General features: G+C 49.9%; 3 protein-coding genes across 24 annotated transcripts in view; 2 read left to right on the top strand and 1 right to left on the bottom strand.

The window, feature by feature from the left end:
* SGIP1 (SH3GL interacting endocytic adaptor 1) overlaps nt 1-15292 on the top strand; it is a 62576-nt gene extending 47284 nt beyond the window's left edge. For 17 of the 21 annotated variants that reach the window (XM_049807508.1, XM_049807504.1, XM_049807503.1 and 14 more), the window contains 7 exons: nt 5148-5259; nt 5674-5829; nt 6308-6440; nt 6736-6938; nt 7477-7541; nt 8142-8306; nt 8874-15292. In XM_049807508.1, coding sequence (XP_049663465.1) covers nt 5148-5259; nt 5674-5829; nt 6308-6440; nt 6736-6938; nt 7477-7541; nt 8142-8306; nt 8874-8896 — 857 coding nt within the window. In that variant the 3' untranslated portion in view covers nt 8897-15292. The other 4 variants (XM_049807509.1, XR_007506909.1, XR_007506908.1 and 1 more) reach the window with 4 other exon arrangements.
* A 539-nt stretch (nt 15293-15831) lies between these two features.
* Nucleotides 15832-18606, top strand: DYNLT5 (dynein light chain Tctex-type family member 5). The gene is made up of 3 exons (XM_049809031.1): nt 15832-15942; nt 16063-16187; nt 16989-18606. The coding sequence occupies exons 1-3, from the start codon at nt 15906-15908 to the stop codon at nt 17190-17192; spliced, it is 366 nt and encodes a 121-aa protein (XP_049664988.1). The 5' UTR covers nt 15832-15905; the 3' UTR covers nt 17193-18606.
* A 3-nt stretch (nt 18607-18609) lies between these two features.
* INSL5 (insulin like 5) lies at nt 18610-20577 on the bottom strand. Of its 2 annotated transcripts, none has more exons than XM_049809030.1 (2): nt 20281-20577; nt 18610-18932 (listed from the first exon to the last, which is right to left on the bottom strand). In XM_049809030.1, the coding sequence occupies exons 1-2, from the start codon at nt 20453-20455 to the stop codon at nt 18691-18693; spliced, it is 417 nt and encodes a 138-aa protein (XP_049664987.1). In that variant the 5' UTR covers nt 20456-20577; the 3' UTR covers nt 18610-18690. The 2 variants fall into 2 exon arrangements, with proteins under 2 accessions (XP_049664987.1, XP_049664986.1); XM_049809029.1 differs by having other exon boundaries at nt 18612-18953.
* Between the last annotated feature and the right edge of the window lie 902 nt (nt 20578-21479).

Raw genomic sequence — 21479 nt, 5'->3', positions numbered from 1 at the left:
CCATTTGTCCCGATGATCTGTTTCCCTGTTTATTTATTAAAAAAAAACCCAAAAACAACCCTCAAACAAACCAAAACCCAAAAGAATATTCTCGTACCGAGCCTGCGGTGAAAACCAGAGAGCGAATCCGCTTGCACTGCCAAGGAACTTGACTCTGTCAACCAGGGCTTCTTTCTACTCCCCCTCGCAAGCTGCTCGTTCCCCTGAGCGGGCTGCGGCACAGTGCGGTTAATTAAAAACCAAAGGGCGACGGGTTCCCCGCCAAGCCGGGGTCCCCTCCCCACCTCCCATCCGATTTTTCCACGGCGAGGTGTCGGGAGCGTGCCGGCACCGCCAGCAAGCATAGCCAAAATGCCACCAGGTTGTGCTGCCGGGGCGGCCGGTCGGAGGCGATGCGGGTTTTGGGGTCCCTCGTTGATGAGAGGATGCAGGGGGACGAGAGCTCGTTTTGGGGGGGATGGCAGCTTCTCTGAGCAGCATCACATCTCGGATGGAGCAGGGGCGGCCAGCCCCGCTCGGAGAGCCCCGAGGCTTTGGAGGAAGCCTCATCTCACCGACAGCGTGCCAATGTTTTTCTTGAAAAGACGAGAAAAGCGGGGAGGTTTGCTAGCAGCAGGAATAGGTGCTTTAAACCTCGAAAAGAAGCGCTTTGAAGCCACTGTGGTGCTTGCAGGCAGAGCTGGGCTGGGGTTAGCTGGGCGATGCTGCTGGCACGGGGGGTGCCGGAGCTCGGTTCCCGCGGGTCTCGCTCGCCGCAAAGCCTGGCGTCCATAAAGCGCGTCCCCTCCGGCAAACAGCCGAGCGGCCCGGGGTTGCGCTGCCCGGCCGCCGAGCACGGGGTGTTGGTGTTCACGGAGCAAACCCCGTTTTGGCGAGCGTGATGCCGTAGCAGCAGCGGACGGCAGGGACGGAGGTGGTGGTGACCAGGGAGGTTGGTTTCTTCTTTTCTGCCTTCTTGCCTTTTAACGGGCCACAGCTGCCGGTCCCCGAGGTCCCCACTCGCGACCCTCATTGCAATTTTGCTGTTTCCAGCAAAAAAACCACCTCAACCCTTTCCTGGGTTTCCTTTCCCAGCTGCCAAGTGCCTGCCCAGAGCTTCGGGAAGAGCGCGGCGGGGCAGGGGCTGGCGAAGGCTGTGCCGGCTGATCGCCGGGTCGAAGCAGCCGCCTTCGCGCGTTCTCCATTCCTCAGCACGTGCACCCCGGCACTGCGCACCCCCACTGACCCCCCCGCTCTGTGTTTCCTCCCCTCCTCACTCAGTCTAGCACCAGCACTGCGAGCACCTCCAGCTTTCGGGGTTTTTCTTGGGCGTTTGCATGTTAATGGGTGTGAGTGGTATATTTGAATTTTTGTGCTTTGTTCTGGCAGTGTGAATGGTCTAGGTCCAGGCCATGCCGGCCGGCCGGCACAGCGGTAGGGCTGGAAGAGCGTGGCACTGCCTCCGGGCTCATCTCATGTCCCAGGAAGGAGCTATTTCACTTCCACACGCTGGATTTCCTGATCTATCCCTACATCTTTGTGTCTAACTTAAAAAAAAAAGGCCAAATTCCAACGCTCATTTCTAGGGAGGTAAAAGGAGATCTGCTGAGTTTGGCATCTGTAACTCAGGGCGTGAAATGCCAGAAGAGAAATAATCTTCTCTTTCTGAATTTAGGGGTTTTTTTGTGCTAAGATCCGTGTATTTGCAGAACGTGGGGTAGTTTGTGTGTGTGTGAAAAGATGGGGTGCAGCTTTGGTGATGCTGTCTTGGATACAAGGGCAGAGCTGTGTACCAGGATCACGGTCCTTACTCCACGTCTGTATTTTCCACCTCTGTGTAGGGAAAAGTAAGGCAAATAACCTGGTGTGCTGCTTATGGTGGCTGGATCCAAATCTCCATAAAGTGGATTTTTTTTCTTCTGCAGTATTTATCAGGTCATTTTGCCAAATGAAAAGTTCCTAAAAATGACTTCTGAAGCAGTCGCTGAAAAGCCAGATTTTTGTTGGAGGCATGCCACGGTAACTAGACTTGTCTCTCAAGTTTCTGGAAAAGAATTCTAGGGCTTAAAATAGATTATGCTTTTCTTTTTACATTAAAGTTTTTATTTAAAAAGTTATTTAGTTTCTGAAGCCATTAAGAGAAGAATATATAGGTTCATGAGGGAAGAGTGGAGGGAACCGAGAACCCTGAATGCCAATTACATATGTCCACATGATTTTTGTTCCAAGTCAGATGAGAAACGTGGAGGATGTTTTGTTGCTGTTGCTGTTCGGATGAACTCAGATTTTCAAAGGCCATCTGAGCCCGGTAATAGAGATACGCGAGATGAGCCGCTTTATTCTTGCACGTGTGATTTTTCATTCTGGGGAATGAAGACATTTCATATACGTACAGAGAAACGGTGGAGGAAAGGAGAGACTGAAAATCAGGGAAAAGGCAGGTTGGTATGAGAGACGCCTACCCCTCGTTCCACGCTCCGGTGCAGGGTCTAGGCTAAACCCAGCTGCAGTCGGAGCATGTATGTGTGGAAGGTGGGGTTTTTTTCTCTCCCAAAGAATAATAATTATATTGCCAAGGATCACGGGCTTTGCTGCTGCTGGATGGCTAAAGACCACCCTCTTGCCTTCCCTGCTGAGCAAAGCCTGATGTTGCTCTGCTGGGTGATACCTCCAGATTTCACCCTTCTAGAGCCAGTCTGCGCTGATGTTTTTGAATCTCGTCTGTACTTCTGGGTGGATGTGATGGGAATATCCCACCGCATTCGGCTGGATTCGACGTGCTGAGGGGCCGTTGCTCTGGGTGTGGGGAGCAAGGATGTGCTCGCTGCGCTCTCTGGTAACGCACCAGCGGTGTCTATGGAAAGAATTTCTTGAAAAATACGTTAGCCTACCAGTCTGCGGTGCTGCCCCGTGGCCCTGCATGTCCCCTCTGCCACATAGCCAGGTATTGCAGCGTGGCCGCGACAATCGGTGGTTTTGGGGAGCTGCCCGTGCCTTCACGCGCGGTTGGCGCCGACATGAAGCGTCTGCTCTTTAACGGGGTGTTTGCTGAGTCCCTGATGCGTAGCTCGGGGCCGCGTCCTCAGAAGCACAAGGCTTGGGGAGCCGTATGCTGCCTCCCTGGGGTCATTAGGATAATTAATGCCTGGGTGGCGATGGGTCTGTTGGGTGCGGGTGAGATGCTCAGTCTGCCCATCCCGGGGACAGCCGGACGCACTGCACTTACTGAGCATCGTTATTCCAGGCTGCGGCTGAAGTCATTTTGTCCCCTGAGTCTATTAAGATGTACGACCAAGAAGGAGATGTGTGGCCGCATTAATTTTTTACACCCTTTTAGGCTACATTAGACATTTGAAGGGAAAATCCCAGCACTGGAGAGGCTCACGTATGCCTCTAGGACAGAGCAACTTTGGTTCGATATGTTAACGCGCTGCCTGCATGGATGCATTTGTAAGGCGTGAGGAATTCTCCTCATCTGCAAATGCCACGTTTTTTCACAATTAACATATCAAAACTCAGAGTGTAATTTAAGCAATGGAAGTGCTTTCCCCAGGAGACGTTACAAATCCTGATTTCCTGCACCCAAACCCTATCGTTTACTCGCACAAAATTTGAAGCAGCAAGCCAGGACCTTACGGTACCTCACGCAAAACCCAAGACAGATTGCTTAGATGCGAGGCAAAAAGCAACAGGCAGCGGTGGGAAGCAGCAGTTAAAGAAGGGAGGGGATTATTTTTTAAGATAGTCCAAGCAGAAAAGCAGGAGCTCACCAGAAACACGCTGCATTTCGCTCGGTCGCTTTGCTTTTCTCTCGCCCCACTGCCTGCAGAGGTGCTGCCCTTCCCCAGGCCGGCATTTAATCTTGTACAGCTTCGGCTGAAGCTGGCACACGCTTGCATGCTCTAAACAAAACCCTGGGCTGAATTAATAGCCCGTTTCACCTGCCTGATTCAGACCCTGTAAGTGAAGGTAACAGAGTAAGGGGGTGTCAGGGTCCCTGGGTAAGCCTCCGGAGACCTTTCCTATTCCTTTGTAGCTGGTTTGAGGCAAAATAATTCTTGTGTTTAACCTGATATACAGACTATGATATAAAAAAAAAAAAAAAAGGTTTCAAAATGGTGCGTTGCAGAAAAATAGATAAGGCTGAACTGGCGGTGCCAGGGCAGAGGTGGTGACCTCTCGAGGACTTTTTGGGGGCCCGTGGGATCAGCGCCTTGTACGTCGGGTGGGTGACCAGACACTAACGCCAGGGTGACCTTTTGGCACTTTCCCCTGGGGAGAGGCGAGAGCTTTGCTGTGCCAACGGCCCCCGCTCGCTCTCCTTCTGGTGGCAGGCCTGGGGAGCGGGACATTGCCCCCCACGTCAGGGTTTCCAGCACGCCCAGGGCTTCTGGTGTATGCTTGCAGTGGTGCTTTCATCCTCAAATGTTTTTCGGAGACGGGCATTCCTGGCCAGCAAAGGGAAACCCGCGTGTGATGAATTATTTTAGAGCCTGGCTAGCGTCCACGGACACGCAGCACAACTGAAGCGAACTCTTCCTCTTGTTTTTCATCATCTAAATAAACCGCAGATCGATTGCTCTAGCTTTTGCACCCAGAGTCCCACGTTCTCCTTCGTAGTTCCAGATTTCTGACAGTTTGCAGATTTGCCCTTGCAGGCTGTGCAGGGGGGTTTGCCAGGCACGCCGGGCAGGAGAGGGGAGCGTGCCGGGGATCGCGGGGGTCCCCGCAGGCAGGAGTTTGGGAAGGGAGGAGACCGCCGACATCCCGCTTTCCTACGGGCAGCCTTGAGCTCTCCGGCCAAGGGACAAGGAACCTCCCCAGCCCCTCTTGCTGGGGCCCAGAAACCTACCGCAAAAACTGTCATGCAAAGCCTGCCGTGTGGCAGCCCCCCCACCGGAGCCGTGCCGGGGGGGATGCCGCTGCCCTGCATGCTGCTCGTGGCTGGGGCTCCTCCATTATTTTCTTTGCTTGCTTTTGAGGGGGGATAGATAATCGTAATCAGTTTTTAAAGCCTCATCCAAAGCCTGGGGGACTTTTTCTTTATATTTGCCCATAAAGCTAAGCTGGGGCTCTTGGTGAGCACCCCCTTGCCCCAGCCTGGGGAGGGGGGGAGCGGTGCCTTTTCCCTCTACAGGTAAGAAGTGGAGGTTTTTGCTCTGTTTCAGGCTCATCGCGGGGACCCAGCCCCCTGACCATGGGGGCACAGGACACCCTGCCCGTCGCCGCCGCCTTCACGGAAACCGTCAACGCGTACTTCAAAGGGGCCGACCCCAACAAGTAGGTGCCGACCGAGGGGGTCCGGGTGTCGATACGAGGGGGGTCCGGGGGTCAGGCCAGGTGTGGGGTGCTGTCGAGGCTTTGGTGGGCATCTCGAGGGACGGGGAGGGAAGGAAAGGAGGTGCTCTGGGCTCAGCACACGTGTGTGCTGGGGTGTCAGCGCACTGCGCCAGGCAGGGGTCCAGGGTCGGGATGCTCCTGGGGCATCCCCATCCCTCGCGAGCTGCCAGCCTTTGCTGCTCTTTCAGCTCGCTCTGGTTGAGGACCACAAGAGGTTTGTTCCCCCAGCGCGGCGGGTGGGAAGCGGTGGGCTGCCGCCGCACCGTCCCCGGCACGAACCCTCCCCTTCTGCTGCATTTTGAGCCTCCCCCCACCTCTTTCCTCCCCCCTCGGTCTCCGTGTTCGGCGCTGCAGGTGTATCGTGAAGATCACGGGGGAGATGGTGCTGTCGTTTCCAGCGGGCATCACCCGACACTTTGCCAACAACCCCGCTCCGGCGGTGCTCACCTTCCGCGTGCTGAACTACAACAGGCTGGAGCACGTCCTGCCAAACCCCCAGCTCCTCTGCTGGTAAGCCCCTGCCTCGCCACCATCCCAAAGGAAGGTGGATTTCCAGAAAGTTAGGGTGCTTTGCAAAAATACATGGCCCAAAGTGTCTTCCTTGGAAGCCTGCCCTGATTGTGGGAAGGAAACTCTCAAGCCCTTAAATATTTGCCGGAGTACTCCCTCCGAGAACAGCCCCTTTGCTAGGCAGAAGAGCATCGGCAGAGAGGAGCAAGTACTTTGATGGGGTTCGCTTGTTTTGTGCCTCGCTCTGCTCATTAGACCTCCTGTTTGCAAAAGCTGACCTACAGGTTGCATCTGCTGTGCCTCCCCGGAGGTATCTGAGGACAAGCCAGAGGTGCGCGGGAGGGAGGCAATATTTCTCTGAATGCGGGATTAAATGCAGTCCCAGCTGGCAGACGGCGCTGCTGCCCTGCATGCTTTGTAGAAAAGCTTTCTTCCACCGAGGCGACTTACACGAAGGGTTAATTCTCCCCCTGTGCAGTGACAACACGCAGAGTGACGCCAACACGAAAGAGTTCTGGGTCAACATGCCAAATCTGATGACTCACCTAAAGAAGGTATCGGAACAGAAACCACAAGCCACCTATTACAATGTGGATATGCTCAAATACCAGGTAGGGGTTTTTTTGTAAGATAAAACTGCCAAAAACGTGCGCTTAACTTATAGACATAAAAGATGGTATTTCCCTAGTGCAGAGTGGAGATAACGTGAGTTGAGGGCATGCTATCCCGCTAGTCCCTTCTGTATGTCGCTAGATTGCCTGATTTTGAGTCCAGTACAAATTTTCTTACAAATGAGAATACAAGGTATTGTCTCCTCTGAAACCAAATGCAATTACCGCGTCTGTAAAATGGGATTTCTCCCTTCACCCCTATGGAAACTAAATGTTTTTTCTGTCATTTTGGAAGGTATCTGCCCAGGGTATTCAGTCTACTCCATTAAACCTTGCAGTGAGCTGGCGGTGTGACCCTGCAAGCACTGACCTCCGCATTGACTACAAATACAATACAGAGGCAATGACCACACCGGTAGCTCTAAACAACGTCCAGTTCCTCGTCCCTGTCGACGGAGGAGTAACCAAACTTCAAGCTGTGCTTCCTCCTGCTGTCTGGTAGGAATTGCTCACCTGAGAAAGAGCTCGTTTGCCGTCCCTGCCTTTGTCAGAGGTGTCTGCGGGCAGGAGCTGGAGGCAAGCTGGGGACCCAAACCTGTCCTCCTCTTGCAGGAGGAAGCATGCAACCCTGCTGATTTTTTTTTCTTGCCATTCCCACAAACAAGTGGGTCAGAGCTAAAGGCATGTGTGCAGGCAGCAGAATAACAACCCTTATTCCGTGTTTTGGCTACTTTTATCCAGGGCTCAGAGGGATGCATGGCCATCGCTGCCATAGGCACAGGCGTGCACGTTTGCAGCGGGGAAGCAGGGCACGGCACGGCCCCGCTGTCGCTCGCCCGTTGCTCACCTGCAATGCAAGAGCAGCGTTTTTCTGCTCGGGTCAAAGCCAAACTCAAATCCAAGCTCCAAGAATTGCAGCTCTGGAGGGTGGCACTGGAGCTGCTCCCTCAGCCCACCACAGTCTTTAGCAAAATTCAGATGTCTCCTTCGTAACTTCTTGTTTCCTACAGAAATGCTCTTCTTCATGTGTTTTTAGGAATGCCGAACAGCAAAGGATATTGTGGAAGATCCCTGATATCTCTCAGAAGTCAGAAAATGGAGGTAATCCTGCAAATGTGCATGTTATTAACTCTGAATACTTAAATCAGACACTGACCCGTTTATCGTGCCTGCGCACAAGTGCAGACACGCAGATTCCTGCTGGCGCTTGCCGGGGGAGGATGCTATTTAAAGCTAGGAGCAAAGAGCTTTGAAAAGCAGGGCTACGTGCCACTCGTACTGTTTTGCCAACCGCTTTGGCATCTCGGAATGAACACACTGGGTTTGGATGCGGTTGTTTGCCACATCCTTTGCTCCGTTGACCCTCTGCATTCGAAGGCTGAGGCCCCGGGTTGCATCCCCATCGGGGGGACTGCAGCCTCCCGCGGGTCGCTTCTCTATGTGTCACACCTGCGGCTCAGCTGCTTCATATCGCTGGGGTGTCTGAAAAGTAAAAATCTGCTGGGAGGACGAGGGGGTTTGCCTCTGCCCCCCCCCCACCCCCCCCCAGGGGATGCTGCTGGCTCGGGTACAACCATGGGAATGGGCTTCACTTGCAGCGCTTTGGGCATCTCATTGCCTTTGCTAGCAAATTTGGCCCCGGGATGAGCAGCGTGCCTCTCCGTGCTGGTAAGGGTCTCGTGCGTGACTTTTAAATCGCAGGTGTGGGGTCTCTGCTGGCCCGATTCCAGCTCTCAGAGGGGCCAAGCACCCCGGCCCCCCTGGCTGTGCAGTTCACCAGCGAGGGGAGCACGCTGTCCAGCTGCGACATCGAGCTCGTCGGCGCTGGCTACCGCTTCTCCCTCATCAAGAAGAGGTTTGCAGCAGGTAGGTGCCTTGCTGGCGGCTTCTCTTGGGATGGCAGTGTCCCTGACGGTCCCCTCCGGCTATGCTGGCGTGCCTGGGACTGGTTTTGCTCTATATCTGTCAACCATTCAAGCCCAGAGGTCCCACCGCAGCGTGGTGTGACGGGGCTGGCCGGTGGCAGAAGAGCAAAAGCTCCCTTGCATGAAATAAATCCTGCTGCCGCTTACGAGAGCCGTGAATTTCATGGGCTTCTTTCTGCTCACGGGTCCTGCGTGAAAGGCAAGGTCTGGGGATCTCCAGGAAGAGCTTTTGCCCCATTGGTGTAGAGAAAAACAAGTTATTTTTCTTTTTGCCCCATTGCTGCAGAGAAAGACAAGTTATTTTTCCTTTTGCCCCATTGCTGCAGAGAAAGACAAGTTATTTTTCCTTTTGCCCCATTGCTGCAGAGAAAGACAAATGTTTTCCCGTGTGCCGCTCGTGCGTGGCAGCAGCGTGGCTGTGGGTGCGGGGGCCGGCAGAGGCGGGCGGCCATCCCCCGGGAACCGGGGCTGCTCCCTCCCCACAGCTGATTTCTGATCCCGTTTCTAGGTAAATACTTGGCCGATAACTGATGGAAGCTTATGCAAGTCTATGGAAAATAATATGGAAAATACCCAAGGACTGCTGTGTGTGGAACGGGTTTTAATTACAGTTTAAGGAAAATGAACTAAATCCTGTACTCGGGACATTTCTGTTGGAAGTGTCGACAACTTTCAGCACTTTTTTCCTTGGAAAACACCGTCTTGACCAGTCCTACAGTATTTACTTCTAGATGTAACATTGTTAATGGTTTTAAAATGTAATTATTGTATTTGTAAATTGTACTCATTCCAGTAAGGCTGTATTTTGGCAGTTAGACACTTGAGTTTTAGCATTTTACCATTCATGAAATGGATGTAATTTAAACTGTGGTATATAAATTTAATAGTAGTACTGTTGAATGGCACAATGCTTACAGAGGTAGATTACATTTTGTCAATATATACAATTTAAATACAATACTGATAGCTGTTATGAAGGGGGTGCCTCATAAAAAGAGAGTTAAGTAGAACCAACATGCTGATCTACTTTTTCTTCAGTCCTTAGTATGTCTCACCATGATGAATAACAAGCTCTATCTTCAGGTTTAGCTGGTTTAACTCCAGAAAAATATTGTTGTAAGTGTGGAGGTTCCTAATACAGTCTCCCAGCAAAAAGCAGAGAAAAATGTCACCTCTACAAAAAGTATTTACTTCAAATTTCCATTGCAAGAAACCTCCGTGAACATGCCCGTGTTCTCTTACAGCCGCAGATTAACCGTCAGGAGTCCCAGCAGTGCGTGCATAGGCGACGAGCGCTTCTCTTTGCCCCATGTCCTTACACTTTGCAGAGATGCAGATAAGGAAATCAGCAGGCAAAGAGGCTGGGTAGTAAATCTGAGCTTACAGCACTGTCCGGAAATGTTATTGCTGTTTTCAGGGTTGCATTTTCTGAGCAGTCTCCAGATTTTCGGTTGCATTGCTACGTTCCTTTGCTCGCTTTTTCTGGGGTTTTTCCCCGTTTTTGAAAGCCCTGTGGGTTTAGAAAATGCTTTAAAGACATGCAGCTCTCCCACACCTTTCCATTTTACCACTTAGGCAGGAAAGCATGTATTTACAAACACTGGAAGACAAATGCAGCCCAAGCCTGACCCTTGGTGGGATACCCAGAGCCGGCTGGGGACGGTGCCGGTGCCAGGGGAGCAGGAGCAGTGCGGGGGGCTACCGAAAACCCACCGGGCAGGAGCCTGCCTCGCTGGTATCAGGAGCAGCTATCTCGTGGAGATGGGAAAACACACAGAAGTGCTAAACTGGAGGGTGCAAAATTGTCCCCCCGTGTTTTCCCCAAGCTGACGCGGGCTCGGAGCCGGGCTCCTGCGGTGCATGCTGCTCCTCTCGGTGCATCGCCTGTGCAGCGCTTGATTCCTAGTTGACGTTAGTCTCAGCCTACTGCTGGCAACATGGTGATAGCATTCATGGCATTAATGGTGTGGCATCTGCCAAGATGGAGAGCTTGTTTTAATGGGAGAATTTGGCGATATGAGGAAAAAAGAAGGGATCTTTTGGAAGTTACATGCAGCTGCTGTTCAGATGCACAGGGAAGCATAGGAGCATCCGCTGAACGGGGTGCTGGGGACTTTAGAAATACGTAAGATGACAAATAGCGCTAATTTTACAGTCACAAGTGTTGCCAGGATTAGGCTTGTGCATTTGCGTTGGAAAGCAGACTGTGCATGTCGGGAAGTGCTTGCTCACAGAGCAGTTTGGAGTGACGTAAGAAAACAGAAACCTGTGCCCTTCTTAGAAGAAAACAGGAAAAATCTGGAGATATTTCAGTTCTGAGATGACTCCCAGACCGAGATATGTATGGTAGTGTGCTTGAGTTGTGTGCATGCTCACAAAAGGTATCAACACAGAAGACAAAGCACAATTCAGTTATGCAACTTCATACATCTTTGCAGTTTTTGAAAGTACGCTTGCCAGTTCTCCTGGATGGAGTGTTCAACTCGGTTAATAATTTTTCCCCTGAAATGGAAATATGTATAAACTGTGTAACCTACCCCTTTCTGACATAGGAATATAGGGCAAAACCTAAGAATCAGTTTTTGCATAATTGGTTCATGCTGTGTACAATTGTTATAAACTCATGCTTCCAAAAGAGATCTATGTCATAGTCCTGAAAATAAGGATTTTATAATGTAAATATTACCAGAACATAGATATTTTACTTTATATTTCATTTGAAAGACAAGGTGTTTACATTAGCATTGGGTTTTTAAATGCTTTTTAAACAAAAAAACCCATAACCCAAAGCTCCCAAGCTTGTCCCATTTGTGCTGTCCCACAAAACAGAGGTCATATTTTCTGGGTGCGTGCTGGTGCTGGGATGCAGCCCCCGTGGCCTGGGTAAAGAGATGAGAAAGTCTTGCACCCTTTCTGGGGCAAATTGGCTGCCAGACCCGAGTGCGGTGTGCCGGCACGCTTGCAGCCCTGCAGGGACACGGTCCCCTTCCAGCCACCGGCAGGTGACACAAAACAGCTATTCCCAGCCCGCGACACTGGGACCAAAAACAATGCGGTTTGGGACAGGTTTTTTGCATACTGCTTTTGCCAATTTTTTGCATAGTGTTTTAGTTCACTAGGCGTTTGCTCAGGAGCCTTGAACTGTGTGTCTCCGCTTTCCCTCTCAGCACAACCTTTGCAAGGAGATGCCGCTCCGCATTGATGGTTTAGTTTTTCTGCCCTGCTGGTGTCTGAGCAGAGAGGCAGCGTGGCAGAGTGCCCTGGGGATGCTTATTTTGTCGAGTATTTGTCTTCTCGCATGCTGTATGAGCGTGGCACCCCGGCATTACCCTGCGTGGGGAGGGGGAACAGGCCAGTTGCATTTCTAAGTCTGAAGTGCAGGAGCCTGGTCTTCTTTCTGCCTGGCATTGAGAAGGTGTCAGCAGAAAAAAAGATTATGGGCAGCAGCTTGGGATATATCAGACTTAAATTTAGAGCACTAAATAGGGGCATGTATAGGGATTTTTATCCCCAATTCTGGCTTCAGTAGCAGTGGCTAGAGCCCCTGGCTCTGGAGAGGGCACGGGGAATGTGCTACCCTGTTGCATTCAGGGCACTCAAGTTCTGCAGGCTTCACCTCCGCTTTTAGGCAGGAAAAACTGCGTATCTTCAGGGAATGCATCTGTCTGGTACTCCCTGCCTGCTAGCAGAGAGCAGCTATGTCCGCAGGGAGCTGAAAAGACAGTTGCCTGTGAGTCACCTGCATTTCTAGAGCTAAGCATCAGCGCTCTGTTTCTGAGCATGTGGTCCAGCAGGTCTTTTGCCAAGTCAGGCTGAGGCTGAAAAGGGGGCTCAGCCCTCAGCACTGCCCAGCACTGGCACCCCTTAACTCAGCAGCACTCAGATCTAGCTATCTGAGTAAAAAGAAAAAAAAGGATAAATAAAGGAGGCATTCAAATAATGCATGCACGGAAAGGCTTTAGCTTGGTTACTTGCATGGACCTTTCCCTTTAGAGTGTGTCCTCAGTCACTTCTACCCCGAGGGACTTTCCTCTGGGGTCCCCGGTAGCCGCCAGCAGCCTATGCCTGCAGGGTCACGGTGCTGGCTGACGGAGCAGGAGTGATTTCCCCATGGACACCCGCAGACTTGGGTCTTTAGATGTTAGGAGCAGGAAGTCTTTTCTTTTTTTTTTTTTTTTTTTTTTTTTTTGCAACTATTCTTCTGTTTGTTGCAAATATTCACGATTCTCAGCCAGCTTATGGTGCTCCTCACAGGAGACGTTTCAGACCAATTTTCTACTTTAACAGTATTTCTTAATAACTATGAAATTGCTCAATAGTATGAAATACTAGCAAATAAGAAGCTTTTCATTTGCTGTTTGCATTTGTTCTTAAATATCACTCCACTGCTATAAAGCTGGTTCTTATTTTTGCTGTAAGGCCACTGTCTATTAAACTGTGTTCCTGCCCAGCTGGTGTGAGTTTTCAGTGCGTACATGTGTGGCTTCACTCGTAAAAGCTTTACCACAGAAGCGCAATCTTGTACCGAGGAAGTTACACAACTGCGCACTCCTCCCGACGCAGGCTGGACTTAAAGGTCTTAATGCTGTTATTTGCTACTTCAGTTAAACTAATTTTGCCTTCAGTATGCCCTTTCAGGATTTATCTGTTAGAGGTTTTTTAAAACATAGGTGGGGGAAAAAAAAAGTTTATGTTAAAGTGACATCCTGTTTTGGCCAGGCAGGGAGGGGATGGGGAGGGAAGGCAGTTTTCCAGGCAGGCTGCAGGCACCATCATACCCTTGCTGCGGGATGCTGCCAGGGTATCTCTCTCAGCAGTGCCCAGGGTTTGGGCTGTATGGGAAACACCAGAGAAAGATGCTGCTTAAACTTATCATTTTGAAGCCACACACACCTGCAGGTGAGAGCCATCTGCCTTCTCCTTTTAACGTGATCACAGAGACCCAGGGTAATTGTTTAGTGGCCAGTCGTAAAAATTGGTCAGCTCTCGCACGGGTGATTATTCTCCCACTGAGGTCCCTGCCAGGACCTTGCCATGCTGCCCATACCACCACAAGTCATACTTGTCTTCGTTTACCTAATGCTGGATGATTCTAAGCAGCCGGCAATGGCGCTCTGTCAAACCGCAGCTGCAGAGATTCCTGCAGCACGAGCATCACGTAAAGAGTTTCCACTTCACTTTCTTGCAGCAGAAGCATTTTTAAAGGGCTGAACTGCAATGAAAAGGTGTCATATTTTTAAACAACCTAAGAGAGAGTCAAACATCTTTTACTAAAAATGTTCAGCCCTTCTTGGACCTCTCCTTCAGTTCCACGTCTCCCTTGGCAGTGGTGCGGTTCCTGTGCCCACCGGGCACCTGGTGCAGTTCTGCATCACAGAGGAATCCTGCTCTGTTTTATCTGGTTTTTTGGAAATACAGCCCACAGGTCTGTTCCCAAATACCCAACACCTACCTGAGAAAGCCACTTGAATACACTGAATATGGAGTGCTTTTTTTCCCTACCCTTTGTTGGTTTTATATGAAAATGTCTTGGTTAAAAAACTCAATTTTGAAGCTTACCGTGACCAAAATACGTAACATCATCACATTGTACTTTCCCGGTAAGGAATTACTGTCTCAAAGAATTCATTTCATAGCCAGAATTATTCTTTTCTTTTGTTTGTTACGATTTCCCAAGGAAAGTAATTCTTGCAGAGCCGGGGAGATTTTATGATCATCAGTATTTTAATTCTCATTTCACTACAAGGCTAGAAAAAAGATCTGCAGAAATACCCCCCACCTCCTGCGTGACCTCCCCTATCACTTTAGGAGGGCCTGCAGATAACGCTGCTGACAATTGTTCCTAAAATCACAAGCGTTAGGGTGGCGATGCTCTTCAAAGGTTTGTGCATAAGCAGGACTTCACTACAGGCCAAGCAGTATGTGACAAAACATGCCAGGTTTTAGCGAGGTGTTCAGAATATCTTATTCCTCCGTTCGAAATCTCTCCCTTTCTGGACAGAGGGCGAATCACGGCGGACATGCCGTCCTGCTGTCAGATTCGTAATCCACACCGGAGGGGTTTTCCACTCCAAAACGCTCCGAGGTTGATGAGATCACCCGGTTGCTTTGACGGCATAAACCGTACGGAAGCGTTAGTCGTGGTCTGAGAGAGGAATCGAGTCAGGTTGCGGTTCGAAGCTCCGGTCCCGCGGCCACGGGCTGGTGGGTGGAGGGCACAGGGTGCAGGACAACCTCGCCATGACACCTCTGAATCCAGAGGAAGCCCCAGAAGTGAATTGGATTTCCCCGGGTATCACCCTGTATCATTTTATGAACTCCCTCGTGTATAAAATGTTTATAAATATTTGTGGATTAAGATACACAGGTCTATTTTTAAGATTTAAGTTAAATAAGTTAATTAATGGCTGGCCTTTTTTGCCTAAACGTGCAATGAGATATATTATACCTTTAGTCTACGATGGCCTAGGTACTGCTTAGTCTGTGATGAAAACTTTGCTGCTTACCTACTGTTCTCAGAGAAAAAAACTGTAAAAGACGTACAGGTTTGTTGCACACAGACTATTGCAGCAAAGCTTTGTATTTGACCACTGGTAATATGAATGTGTTGTATTGACTTGTTGAAGATAATCATGAAACAACATATTTTAAATGTTACTTGCCTTATAGATTAGAATACGACTATGTGGATATCATTTTTTGTAAATAATGTTTTTTATAAATGTCTCTCCTTCATTCTCCCCGTCACCCATTTCACAAAATCTTGAATATGCAATTATTTACCATGCATAACGTTGCAACAAATAAATCCCCACGTCAGAACAAAGTTTGTTAATTCAATACATAAGAACCACATTAAATACCCAATTGAGTTGCAATTTAAATGTGATATTTTTTTTTTTCCCCACCCTTGAAAATAAACAAAAACCTGTAAAAACGCTGCTTTCTCCGAGTGAGCTTCGCTTGCGCGCGCAGGAGCACCCAAAGGAGCCAGGCAGAGGTATCGGGGGCTGCCATGTCCTTGGCCCAAAACATGGCTGCTGCTGAAGCTAACGCGCAGCTTCCCGGCTTGGGGACGGGTCGGGGTCGGCTTGTGGGGGGTCCACAAGGACCGTGGGGACGAGCAGAGCTTGAGGGGACACATGGGGACTGCGGGGACGTGAGGGACCGCGGCTGTTGAGGGGAACCCATGGAAGCCATGTCAGGGCTGTAGGGGCGCGTGGGGAGCTGTGGAGGCCGTAGGGACACACACGGGTGTCTGTTGTAGGAGCATGCAGGGACCCACGGAGGCTGTGGGGACACGCAGAGATCCACACAGGCTTGGCGGGGGAGGGAACTGCGGGACACAAGAGGATCCGCTGAGGCTGTGGGGATTTGGAGGCGCGGCGGTGAGGGGGGGGGCAGCTGGGCGGGAAGGCGCGGAGGCGGGAAGGATGGCGGCTCAACGCCGCCCCGCGGCCGCCGGGAGCCGGGCTCCCGGCGGCCGCGGGGCGGCGTTGAGCCGCCATCCTTCCCGCTTCCTTTCGGCAGCGGTGCCGGGATGCATGGCGGCGCGGCCGGCAGAGACCCTCCTTCGGGTAGGTCCCAGGGCCGGGCGCTTCGGGGCGGGGGGGACGAGGAGACCTCCGAAGCGCCTTCCGGCGCGGTGGGTTTTCCCTCGGAAACCCGAGTTTGAATTTCACCTTCTGTCCCCTCAGGTCCTTCCAAGCGCTTCCCGGTGGCGGCGGTGGATGATATCCTGAAGGATGTGCTGGGGAGCTACCTGAGAGAGCAGCCCTACGAGCCGGCCCGGTGCAGGGACGTGGCGAAGGACATCGCTGAGGTATGGCTGCGCGCCAGCCGTGAGGCGGCCATTTTGTCCGCGCCCCTCGACGGGGTGTCAGGGAGGTGGCTGTCGGGGTGGGGAGGCCCCTAAACACAAATATAAAGTGTAAAACAAATGCTGGAGGAGACTGTCAGGATGCACCGAGGCTGCAGGCTTATATTGATGAGGTTTGTTCGAGCAGCACTGGCTCTGGCCAAGCACACGGTTCAGTAAAACTCCCGTGCTGTGGTTGTCCTGTCCAGAAATACCATTAATAAGTTTTAAGGATATATCAGACCTTTCTAAAATAGGCTAGTTATGGTAGCGGCTGAATTCTGCACAGTGACACTTGTGCAAGCTCCTTGTAGGTTAAATCCAGTCTTGCTGCTGAGGAAAGACTGTCCTGACTATTTGGCCCAGAAGAGCTCACTGGCATTAAAAAAACCAGTACTGCCTGCTCTTCCTTTCCCCCCCTGTAGTCAGCAGGTAACTATAAATATGTATGGAGGAGAATGTGGTGTTCACGTACAGTAACTCCTTACTTAACATCTGTGCTTGCATTTCAGTAGCCCAGCAGGAAGATGTGCCTGGTTTTAGCAGATAGAAGTGTTGGTTCTCTTGTGAAATGACTGCAGTAGCATACATGCCACCTGTCCGTGGGGATGGGGGAGTTTTCAGTAGATGTTTCAAATGCTGCAGTTCAAAGACTATCAGGATTGTTGCAATGCTTGCACCTGTCTGTCCCAGAAAACCAAATCGCTGAGCATCCCCTGTAGAGAGAGCTCACCGGTTGTGTCTAAATGTGATTTTCTCTTGCAGATTATTAAAGCTCGGGTAAAAGACCTTATGATACCAAGGTACAAGATTGTTGTGGTGACGCATATTGGGCAGCTGAATGAGCAGAGCATGCAAATTGGAAGCAGGTGCCTGTGGGATCCTGCGAGCGACACGTTTTCATCATATGTGTTCAAGAACGCTTCACTGTTTGCTCTTGCAAATGTCTATGCTGTCTATTTTGAATAAGGAGGTAGTTGAGTTTAACAGCAGGAGAAATGAACATTCAGCCTAACTCTTCCTGTTTCTGCTGTTGAAAACGGTTGTGAAGGACCAAGGCAACTTTCACCTGTTTTGAAATGTGGTTACCGTAAGCCTTTCAGCAGTGAATGTAATAATTGTATTTCCCGGAGCGTTCTCTGGGAAGTGATTCTCTGTGACATATGCTGTTTTGCTGCTGATTCTAGCTGCTTTCAGAACTGAGTATCCCTGTAATACTTTCTTCTCCCTGAATTTGCCCTCACTATGTGACCCCAAGTGGAAACCACCAAGGGATTTTTGGAAAGTAAAACAAAAGCATTTTAAAACTATCCCCATTAAATGGCATTTGCGGGCAGCTGAGCGCGTGCCTGGCCCCATGGCCCTAGCCCCGTGCACGCGCTGTATTGCAGATGCTGTCTCCTGTCGAGCCGCAGTAGCTCCGTGCTGCAAGTTACCCTGCCCTGCTGGGGGGATGGAGGGATCCCTCCAAACCTTCCTGCTGGGCCCAGGGATGCCCTGGGTGGGCTCTGTGGTGGGAGGGCAGCAGAGACCGAGAGAGTCAGGAGCTTTGCTCACTGGGGGCTGGCCTGGCTGCCCCTGAGCCCCGAGAAAACCCCTGAGTGCAGAGAAGGTGGCTGGGAGATGGTTCTCCTTGGAGAAGACTAGCTCAGTTCCATAGTGCTTGAAATCAAGTGAAAAATATCTTCAAATTATATCATGTTCAGAGTACGTGGATCTAACATGTCTAGGCCCTTCTGTTAAAGGTGCTTGAATCTAGCAAAAAAAGGTTGAACTGGGGTGCTCAGCTGATACCTGCCTATAGATAAGAGGGGAAGTTCAGCCCTCTGAGCTCAGAAGTGTATTTCCAATCTCCCTGGGTGCAAATTAACTGTCCACTAGGTAGGACTTCATGTAGATGTTACTGGAAGCAGCTGGAATAGGATATAAAGCATGGCTTTTGCCTGCCCAGTTTGGGGGCTAGTGCTGACTGATCCCAAGTCCGCCCTGCTGCAGCCGTTCCCCTGCTGCAGTGGGGTCTGACTCGGGGGCCTCACGCGGCGTGGCATGCTGCACAGAGCTATCCACACCGTGTTGGTTTGATTCTGATACTGCAGATTTTTTGCTACCCGTATTTCACAGCTGAAACCTGCTATTGGATTTTTGTAAGAGAAGCGTATAATAAATTGCTTATTTTATGACATTTAATGTGCAAAGCTGAAACTAGAACAGTAGCTAGGTGGGAAGAAATACTTGTACTCATGACTAAAAGTTCAAACCACTGTAAACGCTTTGTGGAATCCAGACAGCCCAGCCTGAACTGTCGTTGCAGCCGTTTGCTGGTTTACACTACAACATTTACTCCCTAGTGTAGTCCACAGAATAAAGCTACAATTAAAGAATACAACTGAAATAATTGTGGTTTATGTTATGATTATTTTAATCCATGAATGCTGTGACATTGAACCTTGTCAGCACCTGCTGCATTTTAGCACAGGGAACTGATATCTCTCTCACTGCAGCCGATGCTGCAGCAGGATGTGGTAAGCAACTTGGCTGCTTCGCGCTTTTTTAGCAGAGACATTTTCCTGGTGCCTTGCAAGTCTCGCTCTGTCTCAGGCTTGGCGTTGTGGATTTCTTCGCCATCAGTCTCCAGCCTCTGGTCTGTGTACTTGGAGGAGTCGGCATAACCGTCGTTCTCTTGTGAGAAAGGCAGGGGATTTTCACTCTCTGTCGCATAAAAATCAGAAGCTAAAAATGAGAAGTCATGGAATCATGAGTAGTTATAATACTTATCTTTACCAGAAAGACAGAGCAGCCTACAGCCCGGGAGCTGAAAGTATTCTCTTCCGTGTTTCTGATGTGAACAACCGAGATGCACCAGATTACTGACTTGTCGCCAGGGCAGTATTAAAATAGATACGCGAGGTACACATTTTGTGATTAACATGTTAAAACCCCAGTAATTTATGGATTTATATTGAAGAGCGTTCTTTGTAGGAATCGTTACCTTATCAGTCTTACAATGATACATTTGCTTCGAAGGGTAAAACCGTGATTTGATGTGTCAGCGGCACTTGACCAGCATGTTAACCTGGAACTGCTTGTGGGTTTCCTGAAATGCAGATAGTACGTGAAGGCATCAGATACCCCACAATTCCAAAGTTCCTGGATGTTCCCACTTAAATTACGCTTGTGATTCATGTGCATTTTAAATACCACAGTACCATCAGGCACTGCCATGTGGAGTTTATAAAGGTACAGTAGTTATCTCGCTTCATTTAGCAGTGGGGGTTTCTTCTTCAACAGACTCTCGGGGGGAGGGAGGGTGCTGCAGGTGGCATCGCTCTTTATGTTTGTTTAAAGCTGTTGCTACAATTGAATTTTCAAAAAAGGCAGATGTTACTGCATGGAGAGTGTGGAAAGCCTCTGTTCCTGTCATCTGCCTCATTTCTTTTTTCTAGTTATTTTAGTCTATCGGAGTACAAATTTCTAGCAGTGCATGTAATTTTCCAACTGTCTAAAAATGTGCTAATAAATACATACAACACCATGTGAAGATTCTTAAATTGCAGAGCAGATATTCAACATACTTCAATTATAATATTCTTAAGTTGTAATAAAGTTTCTGGTTTTTAGTGGGGAAAGCGGTGCATCCTACTGAAGACAACGGTAAAAAACTTGTATTGACTGCAGCAAAGCTTGTCTCTGACATTTGAAATGTTATGGCATTGAGATTTTCAGTGATAGCCTTGGGCTTAAACTCGTGGTTCCTCTGGTTGACTTGGAAAATCTTGATCTAAATGTTTTTTATTTAGCAAAACAGCACACTAAGCTAAGCCAAGCAAGCTGCAAGGAAACAAAAAAAGGTGAAGTTGCACCACCTCGCTTGCTGTCTCAAAGCAAAGCCCATGCTGTTCCTGCGTGAGAGGCAGCTGTTCAGGGGAGCCGGAGGAGCCGAGGGCACAGCTCTGCCCTGAAGTATAGCCTGCAGGTGATTCAGTTCTTCCCAATCTCCTCGGAGCTAAGTGCACCTTGCAGGGGGTGATAAGCCTCTAATGCATTAATTAGCACTTACCAAACAGGTAGTGATAATCAGTCAAATGCCTTTTCCACCGAGAGCTGCCACAGGTGAAGATGATGGCTCTGACGAAGTCTCTCCCGCAGAGCTTCACGGTGTTTCCTTCACCCCTTCCTTCGCATACTGCAACCAGGAGAGCGAGCAAGGCCAGCGCCAGCGCCGTGCCCCTCATTCTGCTGATGCTGTGCGCCGAGGCGGGGTGTTGGTGGGGCAGCGGGGATCTGCGAGGCCGAGGTGGGGAGTTGTGCTGAAATCCTCACATTTATACTGATGGCCCATCCGCTCCACTGAGTAACGGCTCATTCTGAGGATGATTTAATGTTTGCTAAAAACAAGTTAATCGCTTGTTTCCGGTCATGTTTTAAGTGCTTTGGGATTTGTGCTGGGATTTCAGTCAGGTGTTAAAGACGACTTAAGACTACGTAGCTGCTTTACTATAGGAACATGTGTGGTGTAACATGTTTATAGGGTACAGGCTTAGATCAACACTGTTAATGTGTACGTTCTGCAAAAATGAAAGAGTATTTGTTACATGATTTGTAGATAATGTGTTTTGTCTCTGTGTTTCCCATACAGCTGTGCTACTGCAGCCTGTTGCCCAGTTGTGCCCATCATCACAGTTTAAGCAACTTTGGGGTCTTTTTCTGTTAGTGATCCCAAACTAAAAGGCAGTTAACTTCTTCCAGCGATGTCCGTGGTTGTGTACCTCTTTGTTACCCCTGCCTTGTTCTCTTGCCAAGCATCCCCTTGTCAAGCTGGCAACTGAGGATGCTTCAGAGGAACCTGCCAGTGCCAGGCAGTCGCTCACAAGCCTGCAAACGCCTTACTATGATTCGTAGCATCCTAAGAGATAGGAGGTGATCCTGCAGCATGCGGAGCATTTAAGCACAGCAAACTCTCTGCAACAAACCGTATGGAGCAATGTCAGGTTTGGACAGCTTGTGTGCATAGGTCGTAGCTCCACTGCAGCTGTATAGCTCACGTGTCTCTGCAGCGCAGCGAGGCCCGTGGATGTGGCCCTTGTCCGCAAAGGCATAGAAAAGAGAGGGAGATGGCTCTAAACAAAGCACAGAATAGCTACAGATCAGCATCCTGGCCATCCTTTTCCTTTTGGTAATATCTGAAAGACAGAAGTGGGTTCACTAAAGCAGCGTGGAGCAGTGTTACTGTGCTCTGGGACCAGAGGTTAGTAGACC

Source organism: Accipiter gentilis, chromosome 8 (assembly GCF_929443795.1).
Source record: "Accipiter gentilis chromosome 8, bAccGen1.1, whole genome shotgun sequence".
NCBI classification, from domain to species: domain Eukaryota; kingdom Metazoa; phylum Chordata; class Aves; order Accipitriformes; family Accipitridae; genus Astur; species Astur gentilis.
This window is presented reverse-complemented; position numbering and strand designations above follow the sequence as displayed.